At 36.8% G+C, this 15,037-nt stretch overlaps 1 protein-coding gene across 3 annotated transcripts in view; it reads left to right on the forward strand.

The window, feature by feature from the left end:
* Positions 1-15,037, forward strand: part of LOC105227342 (serine/threonine-protein phosphatase rdgC) — a 102,486-nt gene that overhangs the window by 76,614 nt on the left and 10,835 nt on the right. For 2 of the 3 annotated variants that reach the window (XM_019990718.3, XM_011206618.4), the window contains 6 exons: positions 3,249-3,342; positions 3,896-4,038; positions 4,142-4,309; positions 4,803-5,006; positions 5,127-5,276; positions 8,269-8,340. In XM_019990718.3, the coding sequence (XP_019846277.2) occupies positions 3,249-3,342; positions 3,896-4,038; positions 4,142-4,309; positions 4,803-5,006; positions 5,127-5,276; positions 8,269-8,340 (831 nt within the window). The remainder of the gene's footprint in view (positions 1-3,248; positions 3,343-3,895; positions 4,039-4,141; positions 4,310-4,802; positions 5,007-5,126; positions 5,277-8,268; positions 8,341-15,037) is intronic. The other variant, XM_029550702.2, reaches the window with a different exon arrangement.

The following is a 15,037-nucleotide window of genomic DNA, read 5'->3' on the forward strand; positions in this document are numbered from 1 at the left end:
TTCGCATATGACATGAAACCATAACAAATAAAAGTCGTTTTAGAGCTTATACCTAACTGGTTTAAAACTCGTGAAATTTAGAACCAGTCCCCTTGACAGGGCAAACAATCGTAATAAATTTTTTCGGAATTACTCCAATTAGTATATACATTCAACCATTTATCACCATATGTGTGTTTATAACAATTTGCCGTTAGATTACATCTATAGTACTTCACCATGTCAGCGGTTTTCAGCAGCAATAAAAAATAAACCAATTTGTTGCAAGGACAAGCTAACTGATCTCTTGTTTTTCAATATTCCATGAACTATATTTGTCCGTATTTACCTACAAACTATATGCATATATAAACACTTCAACTATGCGGCGTAAATTATGACTGTTTTATAGTTTTGCATGCGATGCTATTATTTCCTCATGCTGTTATTTATTTCATACTTTAAAGTATATTTTATTGCTCTTTGCATGCGACTCCAAATGAATGCAGTAGGAACTGGCAACTGTCCTTAAATTTTTTACAAACCACTCAAGACTCAATCATACTTGCTGAGACAGGTTTTTTGACATTTCCTCAGAGAGTTTGAAAATTGCTGAAATCGGTTACTAGTTATATAACGGACATGTTGAAAGCTACTAAATGTGTAATACCGCATACAAATTCTGAAGCACTAAATTTAAAATTATAGTATACATAGGCTTCAGTATATGCAACAAGAAAACAAAATGCCTGAGTTTATATATAAATGATCACCATGAAGCTGAATCGATTTTGACAAGTACGACTGCCTTAAGAGTATACTCCCATACTAGTCCCTCAGTTTTTGAGCTAACGATCTGAAATTTGTTACACGTCCTTTTCTCACCAAGAAGTTACTTATTTATCAGAACTGCCGATATCGGTTAGCTATGGCATATAGCTGCCATACAAACTGTTTTATAAAATTGAAGACCTTGTATGGAAAACTTTTTTATTTGTCGAGATATATTCATGAAATTTAACATGGATTATTGCCTAAAAGAGCGATACAAATCTCCGAAGAAATTATTCTGAGAAAGCCACTATAGCATATAGCTGCCATACAAACTGATCATTCGAAATTGAGGTACTTGTATGGCACTTTTCTATTTGTGAAGGGTATTATAGCTACGGTGCATTAGAATTTAACGTTTTTTCCTGTTTTCATATAAATTTTATTTTCTTTGCTTATTCACCATTATTATTTTTTTTATGCAAAATTTGTCTTTGGAATGACCATAGCTTCACAACAACCGAGCAATTCAAAGAAAGAAGTGCTTTGGGAATTTTTCACTTCCATACTTCCATTGCATACTTCATTTAATCTATTCCCGACTATTTTCCACTTACAATTCACGCTTGCAGCAGCTCATCACCGCACGCTTGACCTTCGCATTGTCTGCACTGCCAACAAAACAAACAAAAAACAAATTATAAAGACTGCTTTACTATTAAAAATTACACGCAAACGTGGAATGAAGACAAGAGTGAAATGCAGCTACGTTAACCACGCCATAAACAATTGCATATTACAGTTGGTTGTTTAAGCAAGCGCGCATTGTGAGTGAGTTGCCACTTGCCAGAGCAGCGCGCCACAACAATAACAGGACGCAGTGTTGGCGGTTGTAGTTGTTGTAGCGCAGTGCTAAAGGAAAGTGCGCTCATTGCGAGTACCGAGCACCGCACACATCCGCAGCGCTAACAAACAGCACATAATTAAATGTGGTCGCTGCTGCAGCACTGTATTTAATTGCGGTCCCGCGAGTCCAGCGCTAACTTTCTAAGGGGCGTACTCACCCCGTCTGCGCTGTGCATTTACTTTTATTTTTCTTTTAGTTAATATTATTAATTCTTTTTTTTGCTTCACAATTTTCTCTTTGTCGTCGCTTTTGTTGGGTAGCCGCAAAGCGCGCGTTCATGCAAACACTTCCCCTACCACTTTCGCCTGTGGTCAAGTGACCGCATTGCTGCTGACTTTGTTGTTGTTCGTTTTTTTTTATTTCCTCCAACCGTTCATTTCTAATTTAATTTCATGTTTCAAATATTCAATTTAGTTTTAATACGCGATATCGTGTGAATGTATGTATATGTACTGTATGTGTGTGTGTGAGTCCACTTGCATTGCTGTGATCCTTAGCGCTTGTTTTCGTCCATGATTTACGAAAGAAAATTGCTGTCATAAAAATAGTGAAAGCACGAACCGGCAATTTATGTGCTGACCACCAAAAACTGTAGGACACCGCTCTTGTGCAAATAAATACACTTGAATGTACATATATATATAATTACATACAGTATAGTATATATAATTATTACTTCACAAGCAAGCAAACTTCGCGTGCACTTTTCAAAATTGCGGCCAAAAAAAATTTGAAATTTTATTTTTTTATGCGCGAATTCCGTCGGAAAATTTAAGATTATCGGCTTTGCCATAACTGAAGAAAAGTTGATATTAAATATTATCATCAAAATGTATGAAAAATAACTACAATGTCGCTTGAATCAAGAGAAATTATAGGTGCGCTCAATTTTGGCCCTGACCCATATTCTACATTTTAGATTTATTTCTTTAGAGCAACTCAAATTAACAGCATGCAATGCCAAAAATATTAAGTTGGGTTTTGATAAATATTTTTTTCCTTGTCTCTTCCCTCTGGAGCATAGGGTATTCAAAGGTTGCTCAGACACATGACTGAGCGGTTACAAGAGGCTTTTACTATTTCTGTTTACGTGAATGTATTGCCTTAAACCAGGGTGTATTAGTGAATTGTCATCTGAAATATTAAAATGCCTATTTGGTCTTAACACCAAGGACCCGTAGTATCAGCCTCAAATATGAATAAATACTATACAATATTCTTCTTCTCTACAAACCTGGATCCGAGATGGATGGACCAAGAACACAAAACTTCATCAGTTAAATATATCCTTTGTGAGGTCTCGCTAGTTGTACAACCCAAGTGCAAACAGGTCGCCATTCACTTGATGCTTCCATAGAATGCATTGCCTTTGCCCTTGCTTCTTTTGCTCACCCATGGTTCTTTAGTCGAAGAAGATTTTCGCTGGAGCAATATCTTCCATGCGAATGACATAACCTAAACATCGCACTCTCTCGGAGTGAAAGCAATACTAATTTTTCCAAACAAAATCATTCTTGTCTCTGTTGAAGATTTATACTTAATATTTAAATTCTAAAATAATTAATTATATATTTTCAAATATTCGTTACAGTTATATAACTTCTTCAATGCACTGCTTACACACATTCCCGAAGCTGCTGCTGCCCAACGCCCGTCACTCCAAAGGGACTCAGAGGTCTCATTAGGTAATTGTTACAAAACTAAACTGCTAACACATACAAGTGTACTTAAACTTAAGTTTATTCTTATGTAAGTTCGTATTAGTTTGCAATTATATACATAACACTTAAGCGCACACGCACATGTATTTGTGTGCACATATATGTATAACAATTGTTGTAACTGTGTGTGTGGGATGCTGACGGATTTATTAAATTGTAATGCGATTGTGTGCTGCGGAAATCTTACTGACTTGTATGTGTAGATGTATAACAAGTGCTCACTTACTCGCACTTAAGTATTTGATCCGTCTTAATAATTACATGTGCCACTTTCATAATACCTTTATGATCCTTATCATACAATAACTTAAGTAGATTTTATGTAAATACAAATAGTTTGTAGTCTAAGCTCCTAAAGATGCCATTTCTAGTAATGCTAATCTCTCATATATCTCTCTCATACTATATATATATCTATATCCGTTTCATTCCCCCAACTACGCTCCTTGTACCATGTATGTGTGTGTGTAACGCTTGCGAATTGCTTGTGTCCAATTAAATGTCACACAAACTACAGCTTCAGATGTTTATTTCGATGAGTCAGATTTCAATGAGGATGGCGAATATCGTTCCGACAAGAATTATGATGGACCACATTTGAAATTTCCTTTAATCAAGAAGGATGTGGTGACGCTGATTGATGTGTTTCGCAAGAAAAAGGTGAGTTCATTGAGAGAAATATTTTATAACTATAATGATATAAAATGATTTTGTATTACATTAACGCTATACATTTTATGGTTTATATTTCCCTTCCTTATAGTCTGATCGCCTACTGGCCAAATATGTGGGTGGTATACTAAAAGAGGCTGCATTTAAATTAAAACGACTTCCAAATCTCAATCAAGCATCAACGGCGATATCCAAACAGGTGACAGTTATTGGAGATCTGCATGGAAAACTTGATGATCTGCTGGTGATTTTCTATAAGGTGAGTGAGTTTGTGAGAGAATGAGAAATCATAAAGAAAAAAGCTGATTTTGTGCTAGGTAAGATGGAAAGCGTTCTCTACTTACTTTTTCGTAGGTGATATAAGGAAATATATTAGCAAAATATTTGTGTAATATTTTTAGGAAAACATTATTTACAAACAATTTTTTTTTTTAATTAAAAAAATTCAAAAAGAATTATTAAATTATTTTTCATACATTTTTTTTATAAATTTTTTTTTATAAACTTTTTTTACTTTCTATTTAATTTTTGCATTTAATATAAGGAAAACTATTAACACAAAATTTTAGTAATATTAAAAAAAAAAAATTTACAAACCATACCTTTTTAACATAAAACATTTTTTTTATAAAATTTAAGTTTTTTTTTTATTTATAAATAGTACTTTTCCAATTTTCAAAAATATTTTTTTTTTATGAAATTTAAATTTTTTTTAATTTCCAATGTTTTTTTTTATAAACTCCAATCACCAGAATGGTCTTCCCTCAGTCGAAAACCCCTATGTCTTTAACGGCGATTTCGTGGATCGCGGCAAAAAGGGTCTTGAGGTCTTCCTGCTGCTACTAGTCTGCTTTCTGGCCTTTCCCGGTGCCGTGCACTTGAATCGTGGCAATCACGAAGACTCTGTGATGAATGCGCGTTACGGTTTCATACGCGAGGTGCAGCAAAAGTATCGTGTAAGTATCGCATGGAAAAAATTCAACTGAACTGCTATACTTTCGCTCGCTTTATATACTTACCAATGTCTTTGTATTATATTTGCATTGCTTTTTATTTTGTATTCTTTTTCCGCACAGCGCAATGCCGATAAATTAATGATAATGATTGAAGAAGTCTACCGCTGGCTGCCGCTGGGCACCATCGTTAACAATCGGGTGTTGATTGTGCACGGCGGCATATCGGACACAACGGACTTGGATATGATCAAGAGCATCGACCGAGGCAAGGTGAGTTTAACAATTTAAAATGTAAGAAAAAGCACACGCTCACACTCACTCACATCTACTACTATGCACATGAGAGAGGTTTGCGTATGACAAATGTAGAGCGATTACAAATAAAGCCACGCTGACAAAGGGCAGCATCCTTTGGGAAAGCAAACGACCGCAGCACACAGCGAGTGAAACAAACAAAAACGAGAAAAATGCAAACTCATTTAGCAATTTTATGTTAATGAAGTCCCTGGCGTGCGTCTCGCTGTCGATTTTTATCACTTTTCTCATCCTTGTCGCTTTTGCTTGCACATTAAATACACGTGTTATTCCTGTGCAAGCTTACAACACACAACCGCATTTGCCTTTGCGGTGCTGTCCTGCAGTTTTTATTATTAAAGCTACTCGATTAATGGCGGCTTTTTGCATTTTATTGCTACCTGCCGGTGGCTTAATGAACTCAGTGGCATTGCCATGTCAATTACTCGGCGTCAATTAACACAAAGATAAGGTTGAAAATGCGTCGAAGGCAGCGCGTAAATGGCGTGTTGTTAATTTTAAAGTGTTGTGAGTGCTGAGCTGCTAGTTGCAGGCGGTAGAAAGAAAGAGCGGAAGGAACGAAAAAGAGAGAAAGGGAAACAGAGAGCGAGAGCGTGATGAAAAAAGTTGCGAAAATGATAATTACATGTGGCAACTACTTAACATATGAGTTAATACGCTTAATAACCCATACACGCATCATCATCACCGTGCGGTAGTCATGGTGCGCCACTGCGTATGCGTGATAGTTTAATGTAATGCGAAGGCGCAGCTAATTGTACACTGCAGACGCACATTATACATATACAGCAGGTATATACGTACATATGTATGTTTATATATATAATTTCACCGGCAGTGAGCGCCTTACGGACTTGCCAATTAACTGTATTTATAGTTGCGAAATTAAATGTTAAATGCAACGTATTTTACTATTCATTATTCTTCGGCTTTTATATTCTGAAAAAAAAATTTGTTCGCTTAAGCTCTTAATAACGAATATTTAAGTTCTTAAAGCGAATATGAAAATTAATTTTGCGCCATTATGTTTCTGGTAGCGTTTTTTAATAACTAATTTTTTGATCAATTTTTTTGTTGAAAATTTTTGAAAACAGTAACGGGTGATTTTTTTGAGGTTAGGATTTTCATGCATTAGTATTTGACAGATCACGTGGGATTTCAGACATGGTGTCAAAGAGAAAGATGCTCAGTATGCTTTGACATTTCATCATGAATAGACTTACTAACGAGCAACGCTTGCAAATCATTGAATTTTATTACCAAAATCAGTGTTCGGTTCGAAAATTTTTTATCGACAAATTTTGTTCAGCGATGAGGCTCATTTCTGGTTGAATGGCTACGTAAATAAGCAAAATTGCCGCATTTGGGGTGAAGAGCAACCAGAAGCCGTTCAAGAACTGCCCATGCATCCCGAAAAATGCACTGTTTGGTGTGGTTTGTACGCTGGTGGAATCATTGGACCGTATTTTTTCAAAGATGCTGTTGGACGCAACGTTACGGTGAATGGCGATCGCTATCGTTCGATGCTAACAAACTTTTTGTTGCCAAAAATGGAAGAACTGAACTTGGTTGACATGTGGTTTCAACAAGATGGCGCTACATGCCACACAGCTCGCGATTCTATGGCCATTTTGAGGGAAAACTTCGGACAACAATTCATCTCAAGAAATGGACCCGTAAGTTGGCCACCAAGATCATGCGATTTAACGCCTTTAGACTATTTTTTGTGGGGCTACGTCAAGTCTAAAGTCTACAGAAATAAGCCAGCAACTATTCCAGCTTTGGAAGACAACATTTCCGAAGAAATTCGGGCTATTCCGGCCGAAATGCTCGAAAAAGTTGCCCAAAATTGGACTTTCCGAATGGACCACCTAAGACGCAGCCGCGGTCAACATTTAAATGAAATTATCTTCAAATGTCATGAACCAATCTAACGTTTCAAATAAAGAACCGATGAGATTTTGCAAATTTTATGCGTTTTTTTTTTTAAAAAAGTTATCAAGCTCTTAAAAAATCACCCTTTAGTAGTAAGTTGGAGTCAGGCATACTTTTAGACGCGTCATACTTTTTTTTTACTAAATTTTTAATAATTTTTTGTTTGAAAATTTTTGAAAAATACAAGTAGCAAGTTAAATTTACTATACTATATTTTATACATAAGTGTTGTTTGCAAGTTCAGACTTCTACAAGGATACAAAGAATATATATACTTCTTTCCACTCACTATTGCATATTGTGCTCCGTCTGACGGCATTTAATACATACCACAAGCAATTGTCGCATTTCCGGCATTTACCGTTAAATTGAAAAAAAAATTGAAAAACGTGAAAACCTAACTAGCTACGGCATGCAAACATTTAATAAGGAAATAAAATGAGCAAATAAACTAAACTCGACTTAAATGCCAAATGCCAAATGCTAATTCTAATTAGAGAATAGCTAACTACTGTTAACTCTAGATTCTGCTTGTATGGGTTTTTGTACAACAAGTCTTTCTGTAATTGTTTTATATAAAAAGATTTTTTGTTAAACGGCTGAAAATTTGTTTAATAAAAAAAAATGTCTGCTAATTGACCGACTAGAAAGATCTATTGTCTCAAAAAACGAACAGCTGTAGTTGTTAATGTCTCTCTCGTTGCTTCACTTACTAGCCAGTCGGTCAATAAAATATGAACTAGAACACAAATTTACAAATTCACATAATCCAACTATCCATCCACCAACATCTCATCAACTATTTAACCAGTCTTTCTACCTTAATTACTCTTTTTACTAATCATTTTTTTCTACCATTTTTTCCACACGAATTTTCTCGTTGCCGCCTTTAATCCGTACCACATCCGTTTCCGTTACGTTTCCGGTGCGGCGTATACTTCACCACATCTCTCCGTACGCCACACTGCGGCCCGCCAATATTTGTGCTTGGATGTTTACTTTTGGCGCACAGTATGTCTCCATTTTGCGACCGCCCATCGAGATGGCTGGTGAGGATGGCATCGATAAAGTCGAATGGAAACAGGTAAGTGCAAATTACCTTGATTAAAAATTAACAATTACATTCTGTTACAATAACTGTTAATTAAGTATGGGGTGTAGAAGATAGTGAGAAAAAGAAAAACTGAAACTAATTATACAATATTGGAAAAAAGCTTCAATATTGTTGTTAAAATAACATGCTGATAGGTATGGAAGATAATGGTATGAGGTTTCTGAATAGAGGGTTACTTTGGGTCTTCCTTTCTTTGAAATAGTTATAGCTATGACTATTAGATTTACTGCTTAAAATTTATGTTAATATCACATGAATTAGAAAGATCAAAGGCACTCTTGAGTTTTAATTCAGTGCAAGCAAAAACCTCTCTTCTGAGGCTTCCCAGAGTAGCACGGTAGTTCAATGTTAATAAACAATAATTGCATCTCCGGTTATCTAAAACTAAAGAAACCACTCTTGGTTCTTGACTTGGCTAAAGTAATAAAATCTACTTAATAGCTAATTTTTATAATTCTCTTCAAATGAAAACTGTCCCGCTATCTCAATCACAATTTTTCGTCAAGTTCTCCATAAACGAGACATTAAAGTAAAAACATATTAAGAGATAGCCATTTTTGCTTTAAAACATTTTGCATTGTGCTGGCATGTAAGTGAGCTGCAGTCAACTTTAATTGTATTACGGCATTAAATAGACGTGCCCGTGCGCCATAGCTCGGTTATGTGAAGTACTCCGGCAAGTACATTGCATGCGGAATTTCACGTCTTTCTTAATGACAGCAGCGAAAGTGGAGAAAGTGCACACATAAACATATGCACATGCATCTCTAGTAGCACAAGCGTCGAAGCATAATCTAGGACGCTCGTTGCACGTTGCATTGTAAAGTGGTTGCGCGCTTCGGATGGTCGCTTGCAACCATTCTACCGCAAGAAATTAGTCACGATTTTCCGTAATGCCAGACAATGCTACTAGTGCGCGGCACGTGTTGTATGTGTAATGCATATACTTGTGTGTATGTGTATGTGATTCTTCATATATGTATGTTTATATCTGTAGCATGATTGTGTTACGAGGAAACAGTTAGATTTGAACACATGCTTATTTTTTGCTTGTGCTATTCGTTTCCTGAATCACTCTAGAGATTCGAGCTGAGTTTTTGGAAGGAAACGTATGAGCTGACAAAAACTCGTTAAGGAAATTCAATTTCGGCTCATAATCCATCGTTTTTTCAGTTTGGATGGCGAAATGTAATTTTTTTTCGCTATCACCAGCTAAGGCTAAAAAGAGCATGGAAAATATAGAATATCCTTCACAAATGAAAATGTTTTCAATAGAAGCACTTTATTCCGATCGCTCAGTTTGTATGGTGGCTATATGCTATAGTTGGCCGATCTGGAAGATTTGTTTGGATATTATAGAAATACTTCGTATAATAATCCGTGCCAAATTTTGTGAAGATATCCTGCTAATTAAAGTATTTCTTCATACAAGGATGTGATTTTGTTTATTAATTTTGTATGACAGCTATGTGCCATAGTGGTCCGATCGCAACAATTTCTATAGAGTTTGCATAAAATTCTTGAATAATAATCCGCACCAAATTTCGTAAAGATATCTCGTCAAATAAAAAAGTTTTCCATACAAACATTTGATTCCGATCAGGCAGTTTATATGGCAGCTATAGGTTATAGTGATCGCATTTGAACAAATTTTTCAGAGATTTTACTTTTGTTTTGGGCAATAACCCATGCAAAATATTGTGAAGATAGCGCACCAAATAAAAAAGTTTTCCATACAAGCACCTGCTTCCAATCCTTCAGTTTGTTTGACAGCTATTTGCAATAGTGGTCCGATATCGGCGATTTTTTCGACAAATGCGCAGCCTTTTGTGAAATGTAAGGGTGTGTGTAAAATTTCAGAGCGACAACATAGCTGGTTCAACTCCGCTCGTCACCCTGTTGGGATCTCCGACCTTTCCCTCAGGCTATTATAAACACTGTGGCAACCGTAATATACCCAACTCAGTTTACAAAATAAAAAAGCCATAGTTTTAAAGAAATTTTTCAATATTCTTGCTTTATGCTCTCTCCACTCTCTCCCTCATTTTTATAAAGATGTCATTGTGGTGACATATTTCGCATTATACGACAGTATACTTGACAACCACTTAACCTCTTTAGCTGCTTGTGCCCTCGCCCATATATAAATATATTTATATGTGTGTGTAAATGTGGGTATAATGCACAAATTATGTATAGAAGACTGTCTCAGCGCATGCTTGAGTCATACTGCAACAACGCCGAGTAAAGGTGTACGCGCAGCGCATTACGAGCAGGTAATTTATAAGCAAAACGCTTGCATTTGCGCTCATAAAACTTTATGGTTTCACGTGGAAAACGAAAAGAAACTCACAAACACACACATACAGACTAACTGACAGTCTTGCACACCACCTGTGTGTATCTGTCGCAACAAGCAAGCAATATTAATAAAATAAACGGCGCCTTGCAGCAAAGACCGCATTTAAAAAGCGCCACTGCACTTTGCTTGCCACTGCCACAAATAAAAAAAAAATGAGAACAAAAAACACAGAATGTCATAACTGTTTGCATAAAATTGGCTTTAAGCGGCATGCTGAAGAGCGAAGACGTGGCGAAAACAAAGCTGCACTGCATATGGTCAATTCTGTTGTGATTTTATTCTGCTGAATTGCAGCTGAATTTTAATTGGATATTATTATTGTGGCTGACAGTTATTATACGGCATATATCTGTGTGCTGAAGCCGCCAGAGACTTTGATACGCAACTCGCATTCGTTGCAATTTTGCGCTAGGCGTCGTGCTCGTGAGTGGCTTGGGTGACGGCCAACAGCAAAACATTAGTAAAACAGTTAAACAAATTGGTTATGTAAATTGAATTCGTGGCAAATGCAAATGTATGCAAATTAATTATCCTGCAGGTCAGCAACAAGGTTCAAGGCGGTGTGTAACAGGTGTGCCTGATTGATTGATGTGCAATCTGCACTGATTGCAGTTGAATATATTATACGGTCATTCGTTCGGCTTTAGTCCGATTGCTCGGTGTTTGATGTCGGTTGTTCTGCTGTTGTGCTAGTGGGGCGACATGGCGTATGAGTGATGCGTGTTGTCAAGCGTAGCTGACAATGATTGAATTGATAGTGTTTTTCAAGAGAGTGGATTGGCAAAATCGGCTAAAGCGTAACAGAAAAAAAAGTGGAGTGTAGTAGAAGCAATTGAAGAATGCAAAGGAATAGTCAAAAAAGCGATTTTGTATTTTTTTTTTTAATTATTTGCTCATTGTAGCTATTACGCAAAGCTACTACTATATGATGAAAAATCTTTGATTTACAGTAAACCTCGCTTAAGTTTCACAGCCGCATAAATAACCAAACATTTTTTGGGCTTAACACTGCCTGCGAAAGCCTTAAGTGGCTCGTTTAGGTATGTATCCCGCCTCCTTCTTCTTTAATGGCATAGGCACCGCTTACGTGGTTTAGACCTCTTCCTTCGCTTCCACCGGCGGGTACTGCCTCGATTACTTTCAGACTAAAGTGTTTTCATCTATTCGGACGACATAACCTAGCCAGTGTATCCGCTGTGTCCATCCCGCCTAAGTACCCCAAAAAGCTAGAAATTTGCTGGAGTCCTTTGACAGATTTTACTATAACAACCTTTATCTGGTAAGATGTAAAATCTTACTGAATGAATCCCAATCGGACAGTATCTCTTAAAAGGTGAACCTTGCTGAGAGCGAAAAACTTCCTAGAACTCTTCCGATTTACCCCGCGCCAGAAGGACCTTGCGACTGCAGAACTGTGGTTGTGTGTGCGGCGGAATTCTGCCGAGCTGACAGTTCTTTGACGGATAAAAATCCAGGTCCGTTCCGGTTATGTAGACCTAACTGTCGTGGAAACGAACTTGGTCTGAGGTCGAATGGGCCTCTAGGACTCAGAAGTAAAGTTGTCTATGCTTATTTCTATCTATAATCCCAAAATAAATATCAGTACGTCTGAGAAGTTTCACCACAAATGTAAACGTCACAGGCATTTCCTAACAAAAAAGATAGCGATACAGTTTCCTAAATATGTATATTCTTTTAAAAATATTTTGCTATTTAAAGCTCAACCCTTCGAAGCCCAAACTTACAACCACATCATTAACCTTAAACTATCTGTTTCTGCAAAACAATTTCAACTGCCAACATTACAACAATCATACTTAGCCTACTTTGCAAATACTTTATCACCCAACGTGACGGCAAATGCCTAACTCTGCACATAAATCAGTTAAGAATTGTGTCAAAGATATACTAAAGCGCCACAAACACACACATATACACTCATTCGCATTAGAAATATGTGACCAAAATAATTCCTGACATTTGTGTTAAGAAAATAACAAGGCTTATGTCAAGTTGTACGACTATATGCGACACATACACTAACATATCTACTTACTCATTGTCACACGCAAGCATACAAACGAGTATGCACGTATTTCAAATAAGTGAAAACAAAAGTCATGCACAACAATTAGTTTCCGCAACGGAAATGCAGTCAGCAGGCGCTATAAATCGTCTCAGAATGTATGCTAAGTAGTGGAAGTTGGCGACAGGTGATAAAAGTAGTCAACTTCTTTGCATGCGTGTGTGTTTGCGAATTTGAGGTTTTGTGGTTTCGTGGCGACAAAAGGTTAGTCTGCAAAAGTGAAATTGGTGAGGAGAAATTTGCCACCACTAACCTCTTTCCACAGTCATATCTGACAAGAAGAGTGTTGCACTGAAGCTTAGAATTCCGAGGTGTGCAGAAGGATTCCACAGCTGTTAAATATTCAAAACCTACCTAGAGACCAAAAATTTCAGTTATTAGACTATACGATGTGGACTAAAGTCACTATGACCTATAATATCCACCCTCAACCCCAAAATTGTACCTGCTTCTGACTGAAAATCCATCAGCAAGTCGACTGTAGATAAAGTAGTTAGTGTAAGAATAAAGTAGAAAAAGAACTTCATCTCACATAATTCAAGCAGTTGCACTTGATATCATATCCTTCATTTTCATATATTCTATTCAATGTTTGAGACACAAGTCGAGATTTTGGCACAATAGACAGTATGGAATGATCAACAATCCACCAACGCAATTGTCTATACTTCCAGGTTACTTCCAAGTGTGTAAGACCATACTATACCTGAATCCTTCCTTCAGAAGTTTCAAACGCCTTATCGTTTTAGTTCTCTACTACTAATATACATAAGAGTGTTAATGCAGCTACACTTCAATTTACACCTAAATTTCTTTTGCAACAAAATTCACTTTTTGCATGCAACCAAAGCCAAGGAGTGCCTTAAGCCTACACAAGCTGCAAGTATGTCTGTAAATATGTATGTAAAGTCAAAAGTGTGACTTTGCTGCCTTGCCTCGTCATAAATAGTTAAAAGTGACAGGCTTTGCCAGCTGTATTGTTGAAATAATTTGCAATGGAGACTCATAATTAAACCACAGAAAAGGAATGACAAATACAAGCCGACAAAATAAACGGTCAGCGGACTAGGCCGCAAGTGAAGGCCAGGCGAAAGTAGCAACACCTGAGCCAACGTGCGGACATACTATACACATGTATAGTAATGTGTGCATGTGCACATATTTCTCGGCGGAAAACTCGCAAAAAAAGCAAATGGATGTCAGAGCACTCTAAGCTAGGAAAGCCGCCTATTTGCATACACCTTCTAGGGCATGTCTGCGTGTCATGTCCACATGGCAGGCGAACAGTGAACATGTGCTGTCAGCTACAGTGTAGCGAAGCTAGTGCATTCCGGTGCACGCCTTAAGTCAAAAGCAACTATGTAGGCATGCAGGCGTTTCCTGAACGAGGGTGGTTTGAAAAATCGGTGTAATCACTGAGGAGTAAAATATACAAATTTTTCCAAGATTGGTGAAGAAATTAATACGGCATGGCTAACAGTTAGCTGAACAAATTTTGAAAAACAAATGAAAATTAATGTACGCGGTTATCCAAGCATTTAAATGTCGCAACGGAAGATTATCTTTTGTTTGGACTTTGGAAGGCATGATGTTAGATGTGATGCGGTTAAGATCCTTCCTCCGCCAGTTATAACGAGATTTCGGTAGACTTAAAAAATATTCTCACTGAACGTAGGATCGTTGATCAATTGTCTGCTGCAATTTATAGTGGCAGCTACCGGTCATCGTTTATATTTTGAACCAATTCAAAGACCATACACACATTTTTTTTTCTCCATCTTTCGGAGTGTTTTACTCTTCAACCCCATAAATTTAATATGTCTCTATCATGTCATGTCGATTATAAGTAAAGGCATTTCTCACACTTAACATTGAAGTTAATTTGGTTAATAATGAGATCATGTCCACAATTTTGAAAAGAAGAAAGAGTAAGCTGAAAGCTTTATGGAGAAATTATATTCATAAAATTAGGAGTAAAATGCGATAGTTTATGAGAATTCAATTCATCAGCTACTATTCAAAAATTTTAACAAGGCCAGGGTAAAATGAAAAAACAATTGAAAAACGTAAAAAAAAGACAATTGCCTGGCCGCAGATATTTTATGCAAATTATTCTTCACTCCCTAAATACCCTACTTCTCAAACCATTCTCGTATTTACACTTTTGAGCCACAAACTATGTCGCCAACAACAACACGCATGTCATTGGCACTGGCATG

Source organism: Bactrocera dorsalis, chromosome 5 (assembly GCF_023373825.1).
Source record: "Bactrocera dorsalis isolate Fly_Bdor chromosome 5, ASM2337382v1, whole genome shotgun sequence".
Lineage (NCBI taxonomy): Eukaryota > Metazoa > Arthropoda > Insecta > Diptera > Tephritidae > Bactrocera > Bactrocera dorsalis.